Raw genomic sequence first — 26700 nt, forward strand, 5'->3', positions numbered from 1 at the left:
CTGATCAGGTGCCTCTATAGATTTTGTAGACAGTACAAGGCAAATCTGTTTAGAGTCAGTCTTCCTGGGGAACAGATTTGCCAATGGCCAGAAGATTCCTTGATATGACACGGGGACGGAGAGCCCCCACAGGGCTTTGTTGGTTCAAGTAAGAATTTATCAATTAGAGTAATTCACAGCTTTATCCCATTATAAATAAAAACACATCCAGTGAGGAGCTAAGAAAATTTCCAAGTTGGAAGTAGGACCAGAAACCAAGAAAAATGTAAGGCTTTTATTGCAAAAGTCATGTCATCCTGCCTACTTCACAATTTTCAGAGCTGCTCTCAAGACTCTGTGTACTAGAAAACATTTTAATTTGCTAGTATGGGGACCTTGATTCTCTTTGAGAGAGAGGGTAACTGTTCTTAGCATTATAAACAAAATCTTAAATGTTAAAAAATATAAACTTAACCAACACAAACAGCATTAATTAATTAAATTTATGATGACAGTAATACTCAGTCTATTTATTTGGTGTTTGGGAAACTGACAACCAAGCAGAGGGTCTTTCAAGCTCTCGCTAAGGAAGTAGCCTATATGCTTGGCAAGATCCTGAAAGAAATAAACTTGCCTGATGAATTTGCAAACTCCAAATGAAATTAGCATGTGGTGACACATTCATTTAAAGGTCTGTGAACTGTGGGGAACTGATCTCCACAGTAGCATTTGCAAATGTTTTTAACAGATCTTCTAATAACAAATTATTTACCCTTCACTCAAGATTTCATCTCAATTTATCAGAAGGAAGTATAATTACCCTTATTTACCCTAGCCTAAACGCTGACACCGTGAGAGTTAACAAGGGTAAATTACATTGATATTCTTCACATTTTAGAGGCTGCAGAAAATAAGCTCTAATGAACCAATAAAGTTGTCTTAAGTTTTACTTTCTCTAACAGCTAAATGTTTTATGCCAAGAAAACAATTTTTTACTACTTACTTGTGTAAAAAGTCTGGTTCAGAACCATGCTCAGACTCAGGTTCCTGAATCTGCTCTCCCATGGGCCGGCTGTTCTCCCGTAGTACAGTGGAAGTGAGCTGTGGTGTTGGCAGGGGTCCAGGGGTCTGAATCGTGGTGTCAGTCCTATTTAACCATGTGTTATCCAGACTTTCATCTGTAAAATTCCAGTCAGAATCACAGAAGGTCATGGATGGAGTGAACTCTTTAGTAATTAATAACACAGACTTGAAGAGCATATTTCTGGAGCTACAATGCCTACTTTGCATCCCAATTGCACTACTCACTAATTATATGACTCTTTATTATTAAACCTCCAAATTTCAGTTTCCTCATATATAAAATGTTAGATACCAGTACCTAATTTCATAGATTTGTAAATATTAAATGAGGTAATGCTTTAATTACATCATTCCAATGTTAGCTGTTTATCACATTATCATTTCATTGAAGTCTCTCCATCTCTGAAGATTCATTCACTACAGAAGGCAAAAAAAATGAGGCCAGGCAATCTTCTCTGGAATTCAGTATGTAATTTTAATTCTCAATACCTCTCCAACCTTCCTTTGCTCAAGCAATGAAAAGGACCTATTGCTTGGGCCTCACATGTGCCTCATGTAGCAGCACTTAAAGCGTGGCTGGCTCTTATTGAGAAAGCAAATTCCCTAGGACAAATAGGCATTGGTAACTAGAAAAAAATTCTTTGGGCCATGTTATCCACATGGGATGGGTTGAGAGGCTCAATGTTTTCCTTGCTGTCCTACCTCCTCAGGGAAGCCTTCCTTGATCAGCTTACCCAGCCCAAACTTAACATTCTCTTTTAATTCTAGAGAAAATATAATCATTCCTGTTCACTGAGGACTTAATTGCACAGGATCTAGCATTGACAGCTGATTTTTCATGTGTATATGTTTGTCTCTGTACTTAGATTTAAGTTCCTTTAAGGGGCCGAAAATTGTTTTTTCCTTCTTCTGAAAATGGTCTATAAAGATTTGGGGCAGACTAAAATATTATTTGCATACCTAAACCATATTCTGATAAAATATTACAAAATTATATAATTTCTAACTATATTCTAAAGTATTTTCTTAATATGAGAAGACTTAAGAATATTACTGCTGTGTTTTTCTTGCTGAATAATTTTAGTCACAAAGTATGGCATGAATTACATTGTTTTTCATCCCCATTGAAGTCTCAGAGATAAATGCGTATTAGGTTTCTCATTTGCTACCAAGCATTCCATCTCTAACAATATTTTTCAGGAGTCCAATATTTTATCAGATGTGCACATTCTGGATTAATTTTTCTGTCTGTGAAAACACCTACCCATTGTCTTAAGGTCATCCCACTATCTGAAGTTCACTACTGAATCTCTTCTTAATCAACAAGTATGTGTTTAATCTTCTATTCATACCAGTTTTCATTCAACATTTAATCCAAAACTTTTATTCTCTGCTGTACTTGAAACTTTTGGTCAAAAAAAGAATGGTATCAAATTTATGTTCTTAACTTGGGTCAATGCTCATCTTTCAGCTCTCCATTTAGATGACATCCTTCCTGAAAATTTTGTGTACTCTGTGCTGGTTTGAAAGGAAGTATGCCCCCTAAGAAAAGCCATGTTTTAATATAAATCCCATTTCATAAAGGTAGAATAATCTCTATTCAATACTGTATGTTTGAAACTGTAATGAGATCATCTCCCTGGTTGATGTGATTTAGTTAAGAATGGTTGTTAAACTGGATTAGGGGATGACATGTCTCCACCCATTTGAGTGGGTCTTGATTAGTTTCTGAAGTCCTATAAAAGAGGAAACATTTTGGAGAATGAGCGATTCAGAGAGATTGGGAGAGAGCAGAGAATGCTGCAGCACCACGAGGCAGAGTCCACGAGCCAGCAACCTTTGGAGTTGAAGAAGGAAAGTGCCTCCTGGGGAGCTTCATGAAATAGGAAGCCAGGAGAGAAAGCTAGCAGATGATGCTGTATTTGCCATGTGCCCTTCCAGCTGAGAGAGGAGCCCTGACCGTGTTCACCATGTGCCTTTCCAGATGAGAGAGAAACCCTGAACTTCATCGGCCTTCTTGAACCAAGGTATCTTTCCCTGGATGCCTTTGATTGGACATTACTATAGACTTGTTGTAATGGGGACATTTTCTCGGCCTTAGAACTGTAAACTAGCAACTCATTAAATCACCCCTTTTTAAAAGCCATTCCATTTCTGGTATATTGCATTCCAGCAGCTAGCAAACTAGAACATACTCCATTAAAAGTTTGGTTTACTTCCTGTATGTTTCCAGCCCTGTGTTTGGTCCACCAAAGCACTTACAGGCTGAACTGAAATTGCCCGTTACTCTGTTTCGCTGTCTGTACTGTTCAGCTCTTTTTCAGTTTTTTGTTTAGTTATTTTATTTTATTACTATTTTGTTGAACTCTTATTAATATCTAATCTCCAGCATCTAGCACAATGTTTAAGGAATGTACTCAGTAAACGCTTCTGAAATGTACAAATAACTTCAGGAAGAACTCACTTTTCTTGATTAGATTCTTCTAACTATTAAAGATTCCCCTATGAAAGCATTTTTTGTAAAGCTCTCCCATCTTCATCCCAAAGAGATAAAATTCTGCTGCCAATCTATTGTAGTAATGTGGTAAATTTCAAACTGACAGAGAAAATTTTTTTTCGTAGTTTAATATTATCAAATTAAGTTAATTTACGTATATGCTTCCCTTGGTCTTGAGGATACTTACTGCTTCATTAGAGAATTATATATAGTTATTCAAACAATCTTAAGTCTCGGGTTTTTTCTGTGTAAAATCTGGATAACAGTGCTGAACTCAGAGTTGAAGATTTACAAAACATTTATATAGCATTTATTAGCTGCCAAGGACTGAACTAAGTGCTTTAACAAACATTAGTCATAAAAATGATTAAATGTTATAATGTATATAAAGCACATTCCTGATACAGAGCAAGGATCTGATGAATGTTGGCTCACACAGATACTACATTTGAGAAAAATTAGGAATAGGGAGGAAAAACCCATATAGATGTGGGGCACCCTGATAAAGGAGGACATTTTTCAAAGAGAAATCAGTAGAGTCATCCTTTTGAGAAAAGGTCCCTAAGTCTACAGAACAAAGACAGGGTTTTGTATTTTCATTCTCTGAACCAGAAAGCTTTTAGTTCCAAACCTGAAATTTGAAAGGAAATCTTAAACCTTAACATTAATTCTGTAATATTTTCATATATTTTATCCTCTCTGAAATAAAGATTCAGCCTAATCCAGTCACTGCTGTTAGATAAGAGGCATTACTAGATGATGATGATGATAACATTCTAATAATAGTAGCTAACATTGACTGAATGCTACTTATGTGCCAGGCATTGTGCTTAGCAATGAGTATAAGCTAAGCATTTTATTAAGTTCTCACTTAATATAAGAACCTCCAGAGTAAGTACTGTGATCATCTTTTATTTGATCAGTGATGAAATTATGGCTTAGAGAGATTAAGTACATGCTAAAAGGTCACACCCCTGAAAAATGAGAAAACCAGGTTTGAAATTCTCTAACTCTGATTTTAGAGTTTGTGCTCTTCTTCAACAGTCAGAACTGCCTCTCCAATAATGAAAGAAATATTAGATATAAATTCTAATTAATTTTGCTACACATTTTAGCAAAACTTTTGGTGAGTCACTGCATTTTAGGTAGCAGAGATGAGATACTGAAAGATAAATAGAAGATTGTAAAAAGGAGCAAGAATGCAGAATTCAGATTATCACCCTCTCTATGGTTTAGAGAAAATAGTAGTATTGAGAAGGAGGACGATGATTAGAGCAAGAAACTTTGAGGCTTCTCAGTGTGTTTAAGAGGAATGTTTTGTTTTAACTGAGCAATTTTTAGTCTTTTTGGATATGTGATACCTACTACTGATCAGATTTTCATGAAAACTCAACCCTCCATTCCCCACAGACATAATCCTAGGATTATAAAAACTAACAGAAAAGCTTTATGCCTATCTTATTTTCAATTCTGACATAGAGGCATATGATGTGGGTACCAATTTTATAGATTCTTACAACTGTTTCCTCCTTTTCGCTCTGCTTAACTTCCTCTCTGCTCCATGCTCCTCCCAATTTCTTTTCGTTCACCCTTTCTGCTTCACTTTCTCTATTTCAACCTTCTGCCTGAACTTCTTTTTAGTATGTATCAAATATACAAGAAGATCATAAATCTATTACTATTATCTATCTTGTTTCAATAGACTGATACTTTGTTTTCTCTCTATAAAACCAGGCAAAATATTTGTCTCAAAGTGAAAGGCAGACTTACCTTCCACTCGTTTTTTGTGAAGTGGGGGTCGTCCTTTCTTATTTCTCACTGATGAGGTTTTGCTGCTGCTACTTCCACTGTTTACAGACATTCTGTCATCTTCACCCCCAGTGACTAAGGAATTTCTATAGGAGATGAGTGGAAGCCATACATCTTCCCTCCTTTCCATCATCTGCTCAGTGAGGAATTTCTCTAGGTATGAGTGACTAGAAAGAAATACAATAGAAGCAGCAGTGATTTTCATGGACTCAGTTTAAGTATCACTTATCTAATTTTTTCATAACCTGAGAGTTTCTCTCTACAAGTTCTGGAGAATCCCTAAAGATACACATTAAAATAATAATAGTGGATTACCTCTCAGAAGAGAGGGACTGAGAATATAAGGTTTTGCTTCATATATTCCTGAAATAATTTAAAATAAGAGTATATATCACTGAAGGGTATGAGAGAGAGAGTGTGTGTGTATCCTTCATATCTTTCTTCCTTTGCTTTTGGTCATGGTTGAGTTCATGTGTCAATTTGGTTAGGTTATGGTATCCAGTTGTTTGGTCAAGCAAGCAGTGGCCTGATACTGTGATTTAAATCATTTAAGTCATTAAGTCAGTTGTTTGTATCAATCAACAAAGTCAACAAAGGATACTGTCTTCAGCAATGAGAGAAACCTCATCTAATCAGCTGAAGGCCTTTAAAAGGAGAACTGATAACTTGAGCAGTCAGAAGAATTCCTATCTGTACTTCAGCCAACCAGTTCTCCTGGGGAATTAACCTAAACCTTCATCAGAGTTCCCAACTTAAGACCTGCTGTTCAGAATTCAGACCTGCCAATCACCATGGTCATATAAGTCAATTCCTATAATAAATCTTATAATATTTACATATATATGTATCCTGTTGGTGCTGTTTCCCTGGAGAACCCTGACCAATACACTTTTATTTTATTTTTTATTTTTTGTATGGGCAGGCACAGGGAATCAAACCCAGGTCTCTGGCATGGCAGGTGGGAAACTTTGTCACTGTGCCACCACTGCCCGCCCCTGACCAATACAATTTTAAACACTGAAGTTAAAAAAAAAAAAACCCAGAAGTTTGGCTAAAGAAGGTTAAGAAATGTTATTTCAAAGTATTCAAACCCAAGTACAACTTCTAGAACAACCAAAGGTTAAAAACAATCTTTTAACTGGTGAAAATTATAAAAGAAATCATTTAAAGTCTCTGGTAATTATCCTATAGGCATACAACAAACAGGCATTCATTCAAAAAAATGTAGTTAAGTCTCCATAAGAACAGTAAAGAGTCTTGAGCCATGACCCACTCCCTTCTGATGTTTCCCTCATCCTCTAGTTCTGCATTACACAAACTTTACTCCAGGTGAATGTGGCTTAGATGATGGGGGCACCCTCTCTTTCTGAGATTACCCTATGAGGGCAGGCCACTGGTGCATCTTATCCACTTTAGCCTCGTGCTGCAGCAGCTCTATTCTGGGCAGGTACAGCCAGCAAGAATGAGGTTTCCTTCTCTTACTCAGCTCCCATTTGTGGGGTAGAAACGCTACTTCAGGTGCAGCAGGCTGAGAACACTGGGGCATGAACACCTTACTACAGCTCCCTTGTAGGGTAGAGGTTCCCAGTGTAAAACCAAGAAAGGTAAGCCAAGAACCAGGAGTTACCACTCCACTGCTTGCACATCAGGCAGGTAAGCAGATGTTGTCCCCAACTCCAGCTCCAGGTCAGTGACCCAAGAGCTGAGGCAGGTCAAATTGATGAAAAGCTCTGCATCTCTGGCTGAAGGGACTGACTTTATTTGGAAGAGTGTGGAAAGTTCCTTGCCTAAGGGTGCTGATGAAAACAATGGAGATTTTGGAGCAATTAAGAGTGTGCTGGCAGCTCCATAATACCAACAAACAACAGCAGAACAGCTAGAAGTTTTAACACAAAACCAGGGTAAGAGACATCAAGGTGAGCCCCCACCAAAGATCAGTCAATCCTGGGAATTGTGAAGGCCTGCACATATCCTAAGCTGCACCCAGTCAGGGGCAAACAGAGCATGGAATGGGGCAAACCTGAAAGCAAGCCCAAGCCACACAGAGATCTTTCAATAAAGGGAGGAAGCCTCACTGGCACAAGGGGCTTAAGTACAACCTTCGACCAAACACTGGCTAAAGAATAAGCTATTCTGGGCAGTGTGATGGTGGGTCAGTGGCAGAATTCTCACCTGCCATGCCAGAGACCCGGATTCAGTTCTGGTGCCTGCCCATGAGAAAAAAAAAAAAAAACAAAGCTACTCTGACTCAGAAACAATTGTTAGGAACCTAGCTTTAAAAATAAAATCATATGCTTCCCTGGCAGTTTGGAAGTAAGTATGTATGCCCAAGGCTATGTCCTCTTGGGAACAATTACAGAGGAAACTTACAAGTTTCCTCTGCCAGAACAGGAGGCAAAAACATAAACTTCCTAAACTCTGAAAGCAGCCTTAAAATCACACACATCTGACAGTAAAGGGTAAAAACTAGGTGGCCAAGGGGCTTAAGCACAACCTTTGACAAATAAGTGGCTTATACTGATCCAGGGGCAAGTGTGGGTAGCCAGGCCAAAAGATAAAAACAAGGAAAGCAAAATTACCTTAGCAAGGACATAAGAGGCTGTACACTGTGGGGGAAAGAAACTTCAAAGATTGTGTTCATCCAGGTCATTAAACAAATAAACAAATGACCAAGAAACAACAACAACAACAACAACAACATTTACCTCTGGGGGGCAGGGAATCAATATGCAGAGTAGCTAAATTGTTATCCTGCAATATTTTATGTTCCTATTACCCAAAATGTCCAATTTTCCTAAAAAAATTACAAGACATGGAAAGAAACAGAGAAATGTGATCCATACACAGGAAAAAAAGCCAGCCAAGATATTTGAGTTAGCAGTTTTATGTCTGTGCTGGTTGAAAATATTATGTACCCCAGAAAAACTATGTTTTAATCCTGATTCAATCTTGTGGAGGCAGCTGTTTCTTTTAATCATGACACACTACTATAGGAACTTTTGATTAGATTATTTCCACGTAGATGTTATGTGCCCAGTTGTGGGTATAATCTTTTGATTAGATGGAGATGTGACTCAACATATTCTAGGTGGGCCTTGATTAGGCTACTGGAGTCCTTTAAAAGAGGAAACATTTTGGACAGACAGAAATAACCTAGAGAAACAACAGTAGCCTCAGAGCCAACAGAAACTTCACATCAGAGCTGACATAGATGAGGACACATGGAAAACAGAGACAAAGACGTCTGGAGGTGCTTGCAGCCCAGCAGATGTCACCATGAGATGTCAGGCAAGCCAGAACCTCGAGAGACCCAAGGGAAGCCAAGAGACGAAAACCAGCCCCTTCTCCAGCCCCTGGAGAAGTAAAGTAAGGAACCCCCATGGGAACAGAGGCTGAAAGCAATGGAGCCCAGCAGCAAGGGACCAGAAGATGTCAGCCACGTGACTACCCAGTTGACAGAGGTGTTCCTGACCCACCAACCTTCCTTGAATTAAGTATATTCTCCTGGATGCCTTAGTTTGGACATTTTTATAGGCTTAGAACTGTAAATTTATAACTTATTAAATTCCCCCCTTTTAAAGACATACTATACTAATACTATACATACTATAACAAATATTATGTCCAAAGAATTAACGGATGGTATGAATACAGCATGCCATCATATAAAGAACACCCATAATAAGATAGAAATACATAATGAAGGCCAAAAGACAGTGACATGACATGGTCAAATAACTGGAAAAAGAAACAAAAACAAAACAAACCAAAAGACCCCCCCAAAACTGTCAAAAAGAACCTGAATTTTCAGGCAAAACTATCTTTCAAAACTGAAGGTGACAGACACTCCTAGAAGGACAAAAGTTGACAGAATTGTTAGCAGACCTGGATTACAAGAAATACTAAAGGAAATTCTTCAGCCAGGAAAAAGAGACCAGAGAGTAACTCAAATCTACTTTGGGGGTGGGGGGTGGGGGAAGGAGAAGGAAATCCCATAAAGGTAATTATGTAGATAACTACTTATCAAAGACAATTTAATTGCATATTTCTTATCTTCTCTTCTCTTAACTGATTTGAAAAGCTATCAAATGAAATAGTATGTACATAATAGTACTGGAGAGCCAATAACATAGTTATGTAATGTATTTGACAACCACAAAGAAGGTGGGTAGCAGCATAGCTGTAACGGATTAAAAATGACACCAGATGGTACTCTGATCACACAGGAACAAATAAAGGAAATCAAATAGTAAATAAGATGGGTTAACAGTACTTCTCTGAAGCAAAAGCCATATAGAGCTGATGGTTGAATAATTACTATCTGTTAAGGTTGAAACTACATTTATTACAAATAACTGTAAATATATACTTGCTGTCCTTTCTTCCCTCAGCTTGTTTAAAGATACAACTTTATATCAAGTAATGATGTATGGCTGGGTTTGTAACATATAGATGCAATATATCTAATAATAATAGCACAAAAGTAGGGAGGGAAGGAGTTACTATATAAGGTAGTAGTTTCTATATTTCACTGGAATTAAGTTAGAATGCATCTGAAGTAGATTTTGGTAAGCTAAGATGCATAATGTAAGCCCTAGAACCATTAAGAAAATAACTCAAAATATATAATTAAAAATCACTAAAATATATATTTAAAAAGCAAGAAAGCATAAATCACTAGAAAATATCCATTTAATATAAAAGCCAGTGAAGACAGAAGATATATAGAAAGGAAAAGGCAAAATGGCAGCTAAAAATCCAATTTTTTCAATAACACCATTAAACGTAAATGGATTAAATAATCAAAAGGCATAGTATAAGACTGGATTGAAAAAAAAAAAAGACCAAAAACCCCCCATGATCCACTGTCTACAAGAAACATACTTTACTTCAAAGAAACAAAAGTAGAAAACAAAAGGATGGAAAAAGGCATACCATTCAATCATAATCTAAAGAGAACTGGGATGGCTATACTAATATGAGACAAAAACAGACTTTCTACTGATAAAATCCATTAGGAAGACATAACAATTATAATAGAACAACTAGGCAGAATATCAATATGGAAACAGGAGACTTAAACCACTCTATAAACAAAAATATAAACCAACTAGACTTAACACCCATCTGCACAACACTCTGCCCAAGAAAAGAACACCTTCTTCTCAAGAGCACATGGAACATTCTCCAGGACAGACCATAATTTATATCATAAAATAAACCTCAATAAATTTAAAAGTATTAAAATCATACAAAATATGTTCTCTGACCTCAATGGAATAAAATTAGAGATCAGTAACTGAAGGAAAATTTGTGAATTTCACAATTATCTGGGAATTTAAACACAATCCTAAATAATATATCAAAGAAGAAATCACAATGGAAATTAGAACACACTTTGAAATGGATGAAAACAAAAATAAAACATGATGAAACTTAGAAATGCAGCTAAAGCAGCACTCAGTGGAAAACTTGTATGTATAAATGCCCCTACTGAAGTATTCAAACCACCCCCCTTAAATTAATATTGGATAAGTAATATGACTCTATCTATTGCTTACCTTAATATTTCAGTGTCTGACACGCTCTCTCTCTCTCTCTTTTTTTTTTTTTTTGCATATTTATTGCTGTTCCCTGCATTAGAACACAAGCTTACTGCTGGAAGGCGTTATGTCTGTATGGGTCATTGCTTAGTCCAAACAGAACAAAGGCCACTGAACAGTACATATTAGGGGCTTAATTAATATTTTCTGAACAATATAAAGCCAACATCTTTACTTAGAACACTCATTTACATTCATTTACTTTTAAGTGTCCCTCTAGATTTGTTTTTTAGTTTATTATTATTCTCCTTTCTATCAATTTATAAAATTTGGGACCTGTTTATTATCACTCTTTTAAAAAGTTTTCTAGTTTATAATAAAACTTATCTTGTCAAAATTATTTTAATTACATATATTTCTTTAAATTGTTATCAAATATCAAAGTAAGAGAATCAGAAAAGAACAATCTTCTTGGAACAAGTCAAATAAAATAGAAAATAAAACTAAAATGAAATTATTATGAAAAGAAAGAAGAAAAGATTACACAAAGGTCAAACCAATGTTTTTATAAAAAATCATTTCTACTTGCTTAATTTTATCTTGTGTCTAGATTCTAGGGTACTGAAAAATGAGCACAGAAACAACTATATAAAAGTTTGAGAGAAAACTTTATTTCCTTAAAAAAAATTATGGCTGATCTGAATAGGACTAAGATAAATCAGAATACAGAGTAAAAGATGATATTGTCCCTATTTTAAAACTTCTACTTCTGTGTGAGACCAAAGGGAGAGATACTTATATTTTGGGTAGTGCATTACCTAATTTAACTTGTATGGCTGAACACCATAATTACATAGAATCTTGAATAGGATATGAGATCTTGTTGGTATGTCCAGGTTAGTGTGATGTCCTGATATATCCCAAAGTTATATGGGCAGTGAATAAAGAAGTATTTGCAAGGTGTCTTTGGAGGACTGGGGAGAAAAGAGGAAATACATAACTTTCCCATTTGGAAAACTCCTAATATTCTTGCAAGCAGTGGGGACAACCAAATCAATTGGCTGAGGTCTTGATCTTGGAGGCTGCCCCTATGAAACTTATTCCTGCAAAGGACAGGCTAAGCTTACTTAAAACTAGGCCTAAAAGTCACCACCAGAGAACCTCTTTTGTTGCTCAGATGTGGCCTCTCTCTCTAAGCCAACTCAGCAGGTTAACTCATTGCCCTCCTCCCCCTTACATGAAACATGACTCCCAGGGGTGTAAATCTCCCTGGCAACGTGGGACAGAAACCCCAGGATAAGCAGGGACGCAGTATCAAGAGATTGAGAAAGCCTTCTTCACCAAAAGGGGGAAGAGAGAAATGAGACAAAGTTTCAATGGTTGAGAGATTTTAGAGTTGAGAGGTTATCATGGAGGTTATTCTTATGCATTATACAGATATCCCTTTTTAGTTTATGGTATAGTGGAGTGGCTAGAAGGAAGTACCTGAAACTCTTGAGCTGTGTTCCAGTAGCCTTGATTTTTAAAGACAATTGTATAAAAACACAACTTTTACAATGTGACTGTGGGATTGTGAAAACCTTGTGTCTGTTACTCCTTTTATCCAGAGTATGGACAGATGAGTAAAAAACTATGGATAAAGAATAAAAAAATAATAGGGGAGACAAAGGGTAAAATGAATTTGGTAGATGGACATACTAGTGGTCGATGAGAGGGGAGGGGTAAGGGGTATAGTAAACATGAGTTTTTTCTATTTCCTTTTCTGTAGTGATGCAAAAGTTCTAGAAAGCAATCATGGTGTTAATACACAACAATGTGATAATATTGTGAATCACTGATTGTAAAGCATGTATAGAATGTTTCTGTGTGAAGATTTACCAATAAAAATAATTATGGGAGCCTAAATTACCCATAGTAATTATATCTAGAGAATCAAAAACATTTTTAAAAAAATGAACATTTAAAATGTACAACAAAGTCACAATTAAACTTTTCCTACAATGTGCAACTTACACAGTCTTTTTGTCCTGTCGAAGAAGTTTAGAAGAAAATTCACTTAGTACTTCAAGGAAAGCCAGATTAGGAGGGGGATATTCTTGTCCTTTCTGATTTTGGTATTTAAAGGCAAATTCTATCCCATCCCTAAAGTAAAAGAAAATATCTTATTTTCCAGACAGTTAACTGAGTTCTCTCAATGCGCTAGAATTACAAAAACAGTTGGTCAATTCAAATGGAAAAATTATGTTAATTTATATGAAAATATTTTTATAAATATTATTTAATTTTATTATTTACAATGCAACACAAATTGTGAAAAACAGAAAAAAGACAAAACTATATTCCTATGTGTATCTTTCAGGAATTCTAATTCCAATTGTCAGAAAAGATTGTCAGAAAATATGCTTCTTAGAGCTGGTACTGGTACCAAGTACCTGGGTGATTTTTGTTAAGTTACTTAAAGGTCTTCGTATTCAGTTTCCACAGTTACAAAATGAAGTTGATCAATTCAGTACTGCAAAATATTTTTAAACAATGCCCCCCCTTATTTTCTTATTGTTAACTGATAGACCAGTTAACTGATAGACCAGTTAACAATATTTTAAGCTTTACTTTCTATGATTTATATGATAAAACTGAGTTTTAAGTATGCTGTCAAATTAAAAATGCTTGAGTTGAGAATCATTAGATAAATCTCTAAAGTTCTTACAACCCTAAAATTATATAATTTGCCACTTTAAAAATAGGTCAAATAAAATAAGTTACACCAGTTAAATTCAAGTAAAGAATATTATGTACAGCAGAAAATATTTATTTAGTTCACTTACTTGTGAAGTGTGGCAACTGCTTCTCGTGTCTTGATCTGGTCCAGTCCAAAGGTAAGAGCAAAGCGACGGGCCAGTTCTTTAATGCCACTGACATGGGCAGATGTCCTGTCTAGGTTGGGACCTTGCTCTTGAACAAGTTCATTAAATAACTGGCAAAAAGAAACAAAGATGAAAAAGTTTAGTGCTAAGAAACATTTAGTTTAAATTTTATTTTTAGAATATATAATTTAATAATATGTAAAAGGCATATAGTAAGCTGTTTGTCTTCTTGCCATTAACTGTCACCATCCTATTTCCCAACCCCTAAATACCTACTGTTTCCAGTTTTTTTGAGTTCATCTTCATGCTAGTTGTATGATTACATATAGATTGGAATTAATTTTTTTTAATAATAAAAGAATGCCTTTTGGGCAAGGAGAAGGAAATATACTATGTATATTGAAACATACATGCATTATTTTTGTTGTTGTTTCCACAGGAATGGCAATATATGAAATAAAAAGTTCAGAACTTTGTTCCTGTGCTTACTACACTCCCCGCATTATTAATTTTTTCCTCTCTACTGGATGAATGTATCTTAAAAATACTCCTAACTTCTTGACCCCAACTCCCCTGCTAGCTATCAACCAATTTCTCTGATTCCCTTTTACGGCAAAAGTCCTAAAAAGTATTGCTTACACCTATTTTCTTTATTTCCTCATCTCTCAATCTCTCAATTCATTCTCATCACAAAATTCCACTGAGCCAGCTCTTGTCTTCGAATATAATGTCTATATTTTTAGTTTTCTTATAGTAATGGATTGGCCTGAACCACTGGATATGCCATTATTGGAAGGAAGTAGCTCCTATTTAAAAGATTTCTAAATTTATTCAAAGGTCACTGCTTATAATAATTCTTAAACTTTAAAATGAGTTAAAAGACAGCTGCATACAATAGCTTTCAATGTTCAAGTTTATTTAAAATGAATCAATCCATACATTTTCATTGTAAAAAATTTATCAACAGAAAAAAACGTCTTTAACTCTTCCACTGAATACCATTCTTCTCTCCAAAGGTAACCAGTATTACGTTTGAAAGTTTTCTAACCAGGTTAGACATCTTTATATATTACACATAGAGTTTCGATTTTTTACATAAATGGTAGCATACTGCATATTTTTGTCCTAAAGCTTATTTTTCACTTATTATTTTCTTAGAAATCTTTTAATTATTTCAGGGTATCCCAGTTTATTTAACCACTCCTCTGTTGATGGGCATTCAGACTTCTAGTTTTTCAGTATTACAGACTCTACTGCAATGAAACATCTTTTACGTACATATCTTTGTGCACAGCTGTATCTATTTATGTACTATAGATAACTAGAATTAAAATCACTGGTTTAAAGGGAATATAATATATCTCTTAAATTTTGAAATACACTGTTAAACTGTAAACCAAGAGGGCAGGAACAGTTCTTTTAAATGGAATCTTTTCCTCCACATTCTTACCAAACAGTAGTATTATCAATCATTTTAATTCATGCCACTCTGTTCAACAGTGAGTAGTAACTCCTTATTTTATTTTGTATTTCATTGATTATGAATGAAGTTGTATCTTTTTCATGTTTATTCTTTTTAAGGCTTCCTTTTTTTTTTCTAAAGAAGTACACCTTTTCATATCTCTTGCTCACTTTTCCATGGGGCTTATTTATTGTTCTTACTGATTTACAGGATTTGGCATGTATTATTTAAAATATTTTTTCCCAATCTGTCATTTGTCTTTTAACTTCATTCAAAGTTGACGTACATTTTAAAGTTCATATATGTCATAAATTTTTTACTTTGTGGATTATTTCCTTAAGAAGGACTTCCCTGATTCTAAAACATAAGAATATACTCATATATATTTTCTAATAAACTTTCAAATTTTGACATTTACATATAACCTATGTAGTAGTTATTTTGGGTACAACTTAGGGCTATAACTATTTTTCTACACACACAATTTCTCCAGTGCTATTTATTGAATTGTACCAATTCTTTCCCCACTGATCTGAAAATGAGACATTTTATCATAAACTAAATACACACACACACACATAAGTACATATCCTCACTTTCCCTGAAATCTCTATATGGATTTTCTAGGTATTTACCAGAAATTATGTAATACATACAACTAGTATTTTCTTATTTGGATACTACTGTTGTTCCTTTCTCATTAAAATACTTGAAAAATGTATTAACATTTTTTTCTTTTTAAATTAATACTTTTTAAATTACCAATTTGGCATTTCATCAGCTCAAACAGTAGATCACCTTAGGAATTAATCACTTTGATACAGGCTTATCTTCCAAAGAAGACATGTAACACATCTTTGTACCAGAGAGCATCCACTGTAATATTGGCATAATGGCCTAATTTAAATGAGATAAGATACCTAGCATGTACTAAGCATGAAGAAGTACTCAATAATGCCATTACAACCTTTTATCTCCCTCCCTCCAAATTTCTCTTACCTGTTGCAAACTGAGAATGAGGGTCTTGGCACACTGAATTTTATCTATCTGCCTGGTTTTACTCAGCGTTTCCTTAATAATATCACCATAGTCATTGTAATACTGTGAGGAAAAGAAAGAAATTTCATGAGCTAAAGAATGAGTTGGTGGAAGAAATGGAGAGGTGAGTACTGATATGTTTAATTTCCTTATCTCAAACATAATGAAGTCTTCTTGGCTACATGGGACATGACTCCAAGCGATGAATCTGGCCCTGGCACCATGGGATTGACAATGCTTTCTTGACCAAAAGAGGAAAAATAAATAAAACAAAAGTTTCAGTGGCTGAGAGATTTCAAAGAAAGTTAAGAGGTCACTTTGGAGGTTACTCTTATCAAGCCTCAGCCAGATACTGCAAATTGTTACAGTATGCTAAGCCCCAACCAACAGTATTCCTGAAACCGTGAAGAATACCCAGGGCTTTATTCAAGACTATATAAAAGTTTTACTTAGTAAATTAATTTTTTCAGAAATTTAAGGCCTTCAGATTTCAGAAACTTATCTGACATAGATAAGCCCTGAAACCCAGAGCTACCAGTCTCACCAAGAACAACAACCAGTTTCATTCTTCTACCCTATAAGGTCAACACCCATTTCAAGTTAAAATGGTCATTGCCCAAATATCTGTGAAGAATGAGAGAATGACCAAATGAGAGGGAAGGGGTATAACTGAGAAATCAAGATTTAACAAATGATTATGACCACTGACTCATTATGTAGATATTTCTTTTTAGTTTTAGTGTATCTGATAGCAGAAGGAAAAACCTGAAACTACTGGTAGTTTCAAGAAGGCTTGATTTTGATAATGATTGTGTAACTATATAGCTTTTATCATGTGACCGTGTAATTGTATCAACCCTGTGACTGACATTTCTTTTATCCAGTGTATGGGTCAATGAGTAATAAAATAAACACTTGCATGAAAAAAAAAATAGGATGGGAATAAGGAGAAAAATACCTCTACATAAATTATGGACAACAGTTATAGTACTATAATAATTTTTCATCAATTGTAACAAATGTTAACTACTGTTAAAAAATAGTAGTTTTACAAAAAAAAGTGTTATCAATTGTAACTCATTTTCCACACCAATGCAAGCGGTGGTGGTGGTGGTGGGATGACGTATGGGAATCCTGTATTTTATGCATGATTGGTCTGTAAACCCACAACTTCTCTAATAAAAAAATAAAAAAATAACAAACATAATGGGAGTTAAATAATGCTGTCCAAAGTTAAATGAATATATACTGGATATTAAAGATTATCAAAGAAATAATAACACTAAAACAACTGGTAATTCCAGGAGGAGAGGAGGTGATGTAAGCAAAATTCCTCATCCCTCATAATATGGATACAACAGACACTATCTAAAAGGTGACAAATTAGGAAACAAAACTATGGTAGGGACCTCCTGAAGGACAGTTGAACTACTTACCTGTAGGGAGTGGGACTTAACAGGGAAGAGGGGCTGATGAGGGTAGCAGACTTAACCATTCATGGGTTTAGGAAAGGCTTTATTTGTGGATGTTATTTCCAAGCTACTGCTTAAAAACCCATGTGAAGAAGTGGTTATATTAGTTTGGTAACTGGAATTTTAAAGTCTTTAATAAAAATGGGTATGCTTCTGTGACATGAAGCTCAAAAAGGGGAAATAGCACAAAAGGATCATTCTCTCAGGGCAATTAAGAATTATCCCAATAAAGGAGAAAAGAGAAAGTTATATCAAAATATGTAAATGGTTGAGTAGGGAGGTCTTTGAAAAAGTCAGATTTGAAATGATCAAGGAGAGAAGCTCTGCGCAGGGTGGGGACAGCCACATAGCCAAGGATATGCAGCAAAGCATAGTGAATAGATACTAGAATACTCACAAAAAGATTAAAGCCTACAATGAGCAGAGGCATGCAAAAAATTATAAGGATGATAAATGTTTAGAAAAACACTTCTTGGAACCAATGAAGAATTATTAAGGGATGACAAGGAGAAACCAGTATTTCAACACATTTTATGCTTCTCTATTTCCTATACTAAGTAGACCACATAAAAAGGGCAGAATGAACATTAGTAGAATAAAACTGAAGTTCAAGCTTAGTAAAGAGATATAAAAGAGCATTAAGCCATTACAAATGAACTAGTTTACTAGTTTAGACAAATTATGTTCTGAGAAACCTTGCAGAGATTGTGGAAACATTGTGTTCTTTAAGGAATGGTGATAAACAGGAAAGGTGCTAGAAGATTAGAAAGGGAGAATATCAGTTTTGATTTTCCAAAGGGAAAGAAGTTCATATGGAAAATAAAAACCAAACAAAAAAACAGGCAAACACACACACAAACAAACAAAAACAATGCCTAGTTATGCATGCCCTAGGTATTCTCAATTCAGGTTGAGTGGGGGCCCAAGAACATGTACTTTTGAATAATGCACCAGACGACTAATGCATAATCCAAAACGGGAATAAGTACTCTGTAAAAAATACAATGGTGAGCTTGATGCTGAACCTAAGCAAGAATACAGAATGCATTATCAAAAGAGATACTTGTGAATACTTGGGATTGTCTTTCCTTCTATGTTTATCTGGTAAACTCCTATTCATCCATCCAAACCCTGTTTAGATATTATTTTAGGAAGCCTTTTCTGGTTCCCCTCACTTAAGTCTTTTCTGCATATTCTGTCCCATTTCTATACATTGTTAATCTGTCACTATCATCATGCCAAGGCTCTGTGGTCCAATGAAAGAGTTAGGCTTTAAATGTTAGACAAACCTAAAATCAAACTCCTAGTTTTGCTATTTAAATTTGTTACTTTTCTCCTTGGGAAAGGTACTTAAGCTCTCTGAACCTTAGTTTCCTTATCTGTAAACAAGCATACTGTTTCCTGCCTTATAGGGTCAGTGTAATGATCAGAGAGAATGTAAAAGCCTTACAACAGTGCCTTAAATATAAATGGCACAAAACAAATGGTAGCTGTTCATTATTGGCATACTACATTATATTATGTTTAATTTCAATTTCCCTATAATCTTTGAGCTTCTTGGCACAGAAATCACCTTATTTCTAAATCTCTGGCTACCAACATTGTACTCATTACATTGCAGCTGTTCAGTAAAATACTATGAATTAGTTACTGTATCATAACTTCAATTAGTCCCTACCTAAACAGAGAAGACAAGTGGGTCAATGACACACACAATATTCTATAAACGGGAAAAACAGAACACACTCTGACATGAGAACAAGGCAAACACATGTAAACTGAGAAGTGTTCAGCTCTTATCTGTGCATGTAAGACCACGTCATGAACAATTCTGAGCACTCCTTTTTTAGAGGGTCAGGTACAAAATGGAGCTTATGGAAAGGAAAGCAGCCAAGACAGTGAGTGCCTGTTAAAATGAGGAAACTTAAAATTCTTCCATATCTTTATAACCCCTAAGGATAAAACCCAAACTTCTTAGCATAGCATACATGTAAGGTCTGACCTGTGAACTTCTTAAATTTTATTGCTGGCTCCCTTTCACCAGAAACCCATGTGGTTAGAATCAAATTGCTTGCACTACCCTAAACAATTCACACTCCTTTGTGTCTTTCCAGAAATCCCTGTGATACTGTTATTAAATTGTATAAAGTAATTATCTATATACTTGATTGTTTCCAACTTTAGAAAACATTAGAACAAGGAATTAAAAATTAAAAAAATCTTTGTAATTTTAGTGCCTGGCAGAGGGCACGGTACATAATAGGCATATTTACAAAAATATCTGAGAGAGGTTCTAAGGAAGATTTTAGTTTTATTTCATGTTGATACAGACTACCCATGCTCTTATGAAAAATGAAATGGCATTCTTTCATATAAATCTAGATAACTTCTATCCTATGGAAATGATACAGTGGTACAGAATGATAAAAAGTTTATATTTATACAGAAAAGGGAAACTCTATTATCAGAAAATCATCAAACACATACAGAAGAAAGCTGTCAATTTTAGTATTGTGATCAAACTTTCTTTTTTTTTTTTGGGTGATGTGCTAGGAATTGAACCTGGGTCTCCAGCATGGCAGGTAAGCATTCTACCACTGACCTACCCAAGGGCCCATCATTCTTTATTTTAAAAAAAAAAAAAAGTTTGTTACTGTTACATATAACATTATACAAAGAAAAGAAAGAATAAGCAATGATTTTCAAAGCATACGTTAACCAGTAGTTACAGAACAGATTTCAAAGTCATCCTTTCATTTTAATTGCAAATTTCTCCACCATTTAGATGGAAGGAAAAATAAAAATATGAAATCATACCTTCATGTAGTGTTTGAAGATATCTGCAGCTGCATGCATGTCAACAATGTCATAAATGATAAGTTTGCTAAAGGCAGCAAGTAGATTCCTTCTTTTATGTAAGGCCTCAATTTTATTAGCTTCATCTTCTTCATCACCCTCTAACCACCGAAAAGAAAATAGCTATAAATTTTGACCTTTATCCAACATAAACAAAGTGGACAATCTGAATAATCAAAAGGCAATTTTAATAAAAGTTTAGAAATAGGTACAATTCAGTTTTAGGTGGGACAAAAATGTTAGTTATAGTGAATAATTTATTTTGGTATGCTCTATTTAAATATTTATTAAATATTTATTAGGCACCAAGATTCTAATCTTTAGGAGACTATCATAGCAAAGACTGAGTAAGATAAGCAAGCCATGTATAAAAAAATTTTACCTTCCTGATACCTTTTGTCATATTAATACTGTGAAGTTGTCAGTAAAACTTAAAAATGCTATCTTTTCTTATTTCAATATTCCTTATGTGCTAATATTCCCACAGAGAAAAATATTATGGAAATTTTCAAGATATAGGGAAAAAGTTTTCTTTCAGAAAGTATTTGAAGACTAATGGAAACATAGGAAATATATGGGAATGAGTTTTCAGTTCTTCCTAAACTTGGCTATATGAGAAATAATATATATCACGCAACTATATTTTTTAGTACATATAACTTTAAAGCAAAACAAAGCAAAAATCTATCAATTACTTTCAAAACAAGTAGTGTTTTTCTTCCTCAAACTTTTTAGTCTTATACGCCACTGGCTGGTTTATTTGTAATCCTGGGAAAAATTTCCTACAAGGCTCCAGATGATGGAACCTTTTGTTTGTTTGTTTGTTTGTTTCAGACTCTGCCTCTTCATACTGAAACTATCATGTCCTGGCCTGCCCATATTTTTGAACAGCCTTCTCTCTTTACAAAAGAATTAATTCTCAGCCTCTTTATTTCCTTTCTACTAATTGGTCTTGTTGCAAAGTATCAGTGCTTTAAGAAGTTGGAATTCTTTATTTAAGATAAGGAGTAAAGATAAACTTGATCTCCTAAGATTAATATGGGATCTAATTAGGTAAAGACACTTTTGTTTCACAGTCTAGTATGTTTTAAAATGTTGAGCGGATCAGATATGACTCATTTTATTTTAGGGTGCTTAAATAATCGATTTCACAAAACACTTATTCTAAAAAACACTTATTTACAACTAATCATTAACAATTCAATGTAATTTCGCCAAAATATCATTTTGCATGCTCAGTAGAATGCTGACTGGTAAAGTTTGATAATATTCTTTTATCGTTTAATACCATATATTTGGTCATTTAAGTAACATATTATGACCTCTCAGGAACAGAAAGGAATCTGCTTTCCTTAAGAAAAATTGTGAACTTGGATGCAGTTCAATTAGAAACGACATCTGTCCTATATTTGCACGTGTGAAATGGCAGATGGATAAACTTACTCATTATAGCATTGTTTATAACGGCAGAAAGATCAGAACCAGCCAAATGTAAATCAATAGGAGATGGATTATATAAAAAATGCTCTATCCATACAGTAAAATATCATGTAGCTGTCAAAAAAAAGAATTAAGGATGATCTCAGTGTGTGACGTGGAAGATCTTGTAGGAACAATGTTAAAGGAGGAGACTTCCCTGTGTACATTTTTATTCTTGTTGTGTTTTGAACATGAAAGTATTATTATTAAGTTTTTGTGAAGAGAAAAATCGCAGTTTTTTAGGGTTGAATATGATGTTTTTCTCACATCTTTTGGGACTGGTAAGACAAAATCAATACTGACAAGATGATAGCTACAAATACCCATGCTCTGATTCTCCTCATCTTGGTCAATGAAAACGTGATCCATCACAAAACTGAGGAGTTCAGACTGGAGTCCAGTATCTGGATTAAACACCAAAGGCTGAAGGCCCTCCCTGCCACCTGTCATTAATTGGTGGCTAAAAATCATCAAAAGGTCGCAGAGCAACATGAAAGCCTGGAATACAAAGGGAACTCATCAGCAAAATAGTCCAATAAAGCTACAATTACAAATCAATGTACATGAAAACACATTACAGTTCAATAGCACTACAATAATAAAAATTAAATATTTAAATTCCAATATTTAGTTTTAACTACCAAACTTAATAAAATGACTGTTTACTCATTAAACATGAGTCATATTTAAGATTTTCCCCCTTCAAATATAATTTATTTCTTTTTATTGGCTGTTACTAACTCAAAAGCAGGTTATTATAAATTTTGACTTGAACTTCAGAAATAAATTATATATTGCTTGATCAAATAATTAGCATGTTTTAAGACAAACTGTATAATTCAACACATTGTAATATAGGCCTCAAACCTGTAGCTATTATTTTAAATTATTATTATTTTTTAAAATCTAATGTGAAAAAAGCAAACCAGTCTTTATTTTACAGTAGGTTTAAAAAAGAATTCGAAACCATTTACTTAAAAAATAGTATGTAAAAGCCTACAAACAAATATAATCACTTAAGGGAAATTTCTATACATTCCCACACTGATAAGGAATTACAAATAGCTATGTCACAAATTTGCCCTGTTTAAAGGATGAGGTAAAATAAACTTGTGCCCTCAGTTTACTAAAGCTAAAAGATTTTATTGTGGGATAATCAAGGACTCTAGCTCTTCAGAACAATTCACTCACTTTAAAAATTGGTTTCTATGGAAAAATACAGTTTGGGATAAAAATCCTGGCAGTTCATACCCTGACTGTACAAACATAAAATACATGAAAATAATTAGGAAGAGTCAACTAACAGGGGAACATAAAGAGAATTCAGGGGAATACTTTTTACCTAGGCCATGGCTTTGGATATCACCAAGAAATGCTGATGAAGAAACAGTGAATTTTTGGTTCAAATGGCCATGGAGCTAAATACTTGTAGAATTTGGAAGGTTTAGAGAATGGGCTTAGGGAAGGCTATCTCTGTTCCCATTTTAAGTTAGATGCTAAAACACAATAAATTAAGAGTCCCGTGACAACTTGTTTTAAAAAGAAGAAATGGCAAAGGATAAATACTACTGTGTCCTTTAACTAGACTCTTTCTAGCCCAACATTATAATAAGAAACAGTATGGAAAAGGCATATTGGGCTTTATACAAAAGTATCCCTAAGTGGAAATTTTTTATTGTGATTAAGTAAAATTTTTACAAAATCACTTCATGGAAATGGTACTGCCTTGGATCTCACTATGACCCATTCTGGGCTGTGTCCCTCCCCAAGTGGTGAAGAGTCTGTTTGACCAAAGGATATGCCTGCTTGCACCTCCACTTCTGCTTGGGAGGGTAGTGTTGACATAAGTTTGGATAGGTGGTATGAAGTGTTCATCTGCATGTGTGAGAAGCTCTTAGTGGTATGGGAAGGCGCTGAAGGAGAGATATTGAAAAGGAGAGGCCAGAGACCAGCTTTCAGAGTATAGAATTCTTAGGAGTCAAGAATTTTAAATTTGAATCCGCCCTTCCAGGTCATTATTAGAGTCTTATTTTCAAGATAAAAGGCTAGATATACTTCAGATAAGGGTTTGTTTACTTGCTTTGTAAGTTAAATATTGAGATCTATAATCTTGTCCCAGATTTCAAAATGCTAGAAATGAACCTGTTTGTATCCTCTTACTGTTCTCCAATGTCTTTACTTTGAGGGTTTTCACTTACCCTTTTTTTTTTTTTTTTAATAAGAGCTCTTTATGGTAATTTCTTACCTGTTCTTTCACTGGAGTATTAACATTAGATAGGCACTGTTGGCAAACAGCCAGAAAAGATTTCACTGTTTTTCTCAATACCAACAAATCCTCCTGTAAGACAAATTCAAATTAGTAAGCATGAATAACAGTATTCTAGAAAACTGATCCGGAAGAAATAATACTTAGAAAACAGCCAAAGTCGTTTACTATGAAGGAAATTCATAAAACCAAATTTATTGTTAGGGGCCAAATCATAGCTATTCACTGATTATCAGTCTTAATGGAAGGGGGAGTGAAACTGATAACACCCAAACACTAAATTAATTCTACTTAGCTACAGAATGCTCAGTACAACTAAACCCAACAGATTTTCCTTTCTAAACATTGTTTATTTAGGCTCATATTAAAATCATTATTCCTACACCACATACTAGCTGACAATAAGGTACAGGAGCATAGCAGGACAGTGAGAAAGTGGGAAAAAAATCAATTAAGCAACAAATGCATACTGAACTTCTCCCATATTCTTGGTACTCTTCAAAATGACAAGGGAAGAAAGGTAAGTTTAAGATAGTGTCTATGTTCTCAAAGAGTTAATATTCTAGCAGGGAGCTAAACCAATTAGAGAATAATTAAGTGCTCAAATTTCTGTATAACTCAAAGTATAGCAGACAGTCTTGAGCTGGAAGAATCTTTATGTAAGGATGGGCTTTAATCTAAGATTGGATGGTGAACAGGACTTGAGATGGGCACAAGATATTCCATATGGAAGAACAGCTTAAAAGTATAAAAGAAAACTTAAAAATTTATCAAGCATGAAAGTGTCAGACATTAGCCTAAGGGCCTATACTGTTATAAAGTTTAATCTTTATATCAATACTGAGATGTAGTCTTATTTAAAGGATTTGAATCCAGGACTGTCTGATACCCGAGCTCATATTCTCACTGAATAATGCGTAAGCACATGTAGATGATTCAATATTATGTTGATATTTGAAATAATAAGGAAGAGTAATTACAGGAGCAAAGGCTAATGTAGAAATCACTTTTCAAAATAAAAATTTTTAAGTCTTTCTAACTTTGTACAAGTGACAGCATTTGTTCCTCTTGGAGACCTTCGTATCACAAATAATGATATTTTTAAAAAATATTTTATTGTGAAATATAACACATGCAAAAAATGTAATATTTTTCAAAGTACATTTTAACAGATTACTACAGCACAGATTTCAAAGTTTGATATGGTTTAGCATTCTACATTTTCAGGTTTTTACTTCTAGCTGCTCAAAAAAAAAACACTGGAAGTTAAAAAGAAGTATCATTACAGTGATTCAGTGGAAATACTCATTTCTTAAATTCTACCTTCTCTGTTATAACTTCTCCTTCTCCTTTGATCCTCCTCCCACTATACATGGGTCTTTGGGCTAGTCCCATTCTAAAAGGCATTGTTGAGCCAATATGGCAGCTCAGCAAGGTGTGGTATTTAGTTTGTCCTCCAGAGCAGCTAATAAATAGCCAGAAAAAGTACAGAACAACTGCTGGGGACACGTCAGTGACCGGACACACAGCGTACCCCAGTCTGAACCAACTAGACTGGCTGCTAAACCCTCCAGGACCGTGAGCTCCTCAAGCTGTGAGGGCCAGTGCCCCTCCCCGACAGGCTGCTTCCCAGAGGGGAAAGGAAAGAAAGAGACTGTACCAGCAGTAGGGGCTGGGCACAACCAAACACCAATTTTGGAACTAACTAACAAATTCTGACTACTAAAAATAGGCTCCCAGCTCAGCTGAACCTTGAGTAAAAGCAGAGGTCACTGGTTTTTGCACCAGTGCAGAGGGGGCAGGGCTAATAGAAAAAGAAAAAACAAAAAAAAAACAACAACAGGTTTTTTGGGAACTGAAAAGGTCTGGGCCCTGCAGGAAAGGAGTGGGCAATTAGAACCTGGAGATACACAGAACAACGTATCAACTTAAGCTCTTGACTGGCAAACCTGAGGAAAGGGGTCCTGCTCGAAAAGGATTTTTCTTTTTCTCTTTTGTGGCTGTGTTTCTATGGATTGATTACTCTTTGCATACAGCTACAAGGCTTCTCTGGCTCCACTGCCCCAGGCATAGGCAGAAACAAGCTTGTTTGAGAGCTTGTCTGGAGCCTGTGCCTTCCCCAGGAGAGGGATGGGGCCCAGCTCAGGTGGAATCCCTCCCTCAAGGAATTCAGACCCCAAGGTCTGGAAAAGGGAAGTGATTAAAGCCAGCCTACAACCTCTCCTCTGTCTTCACCACGCCCCCAGCAGGGAGAGTCTGCTGGAGTTAAAGATACCAGATCACCTTATACTGGTGGGACCTGCAGGCAGAAAAGTACCACATACTGGGCAGTGTAGGAAAAACATAAGATCC

General features: G+C 35.1%; 1 protein-coding gene across 11 annotated transcripts in view; it reads right to left on the bottom strand.

Moving 5' to 3' along the window:
* Positions 1–26700, bottom strand: part of STAG1 (STAG1 cohesin complex component) — a 496328-nt gene that overhangs the window by 12992 nt on the left and 456636 nt on the right. For all 11 annotated transcript variants that reach the window (XM_077130207.1, XM_077130206.1, XM_077130208.1 and 8 more), the window contains 8 exons: positions 24328–24420; positions 22406–22580; positions 20565–20704; positions 16237–16338; positions 13737–13885; positions 12925–13053; positions 5330–5535; positions 983–1157 (listed from right to left, as the gene is read on the bottom strand). In XM_077130207.1, coding sequence (XP_076986322.1) covers positions 983–1157; positions 5330–5535; positions 12925–13053; positions 13737–13885; positions 16237–16338; positions 20565–20704; positions 22406–22580; positions 24328–24420 — 1169 coding nt within the window. The remainder of the gene's footprint in view (positions 1–982; positions 1158–5329; positions 5536–12924; positions 13054–13736; positions 13886–16236; positions 16339–20564; positions 20705–22405; positions 22581–24327; positions 24421–26700) is intronic.

The sequence above is a fragment of the Tamandua tetradactyla genome, chromosome 15 (genome assembly GCF_023851605.1).
Source record: "Tamandua tetradactyla isolate mTamTet1 chromosome 15, mTamTet1.pri, whole genome shotgun sequence".
Taxonomy (NCBI): Eukaryota; Metazoa; Chordata; class Mammalia; order Pilosa; family Myrmecophagidae; genus Tamandua; species Tamandua tetradactyla.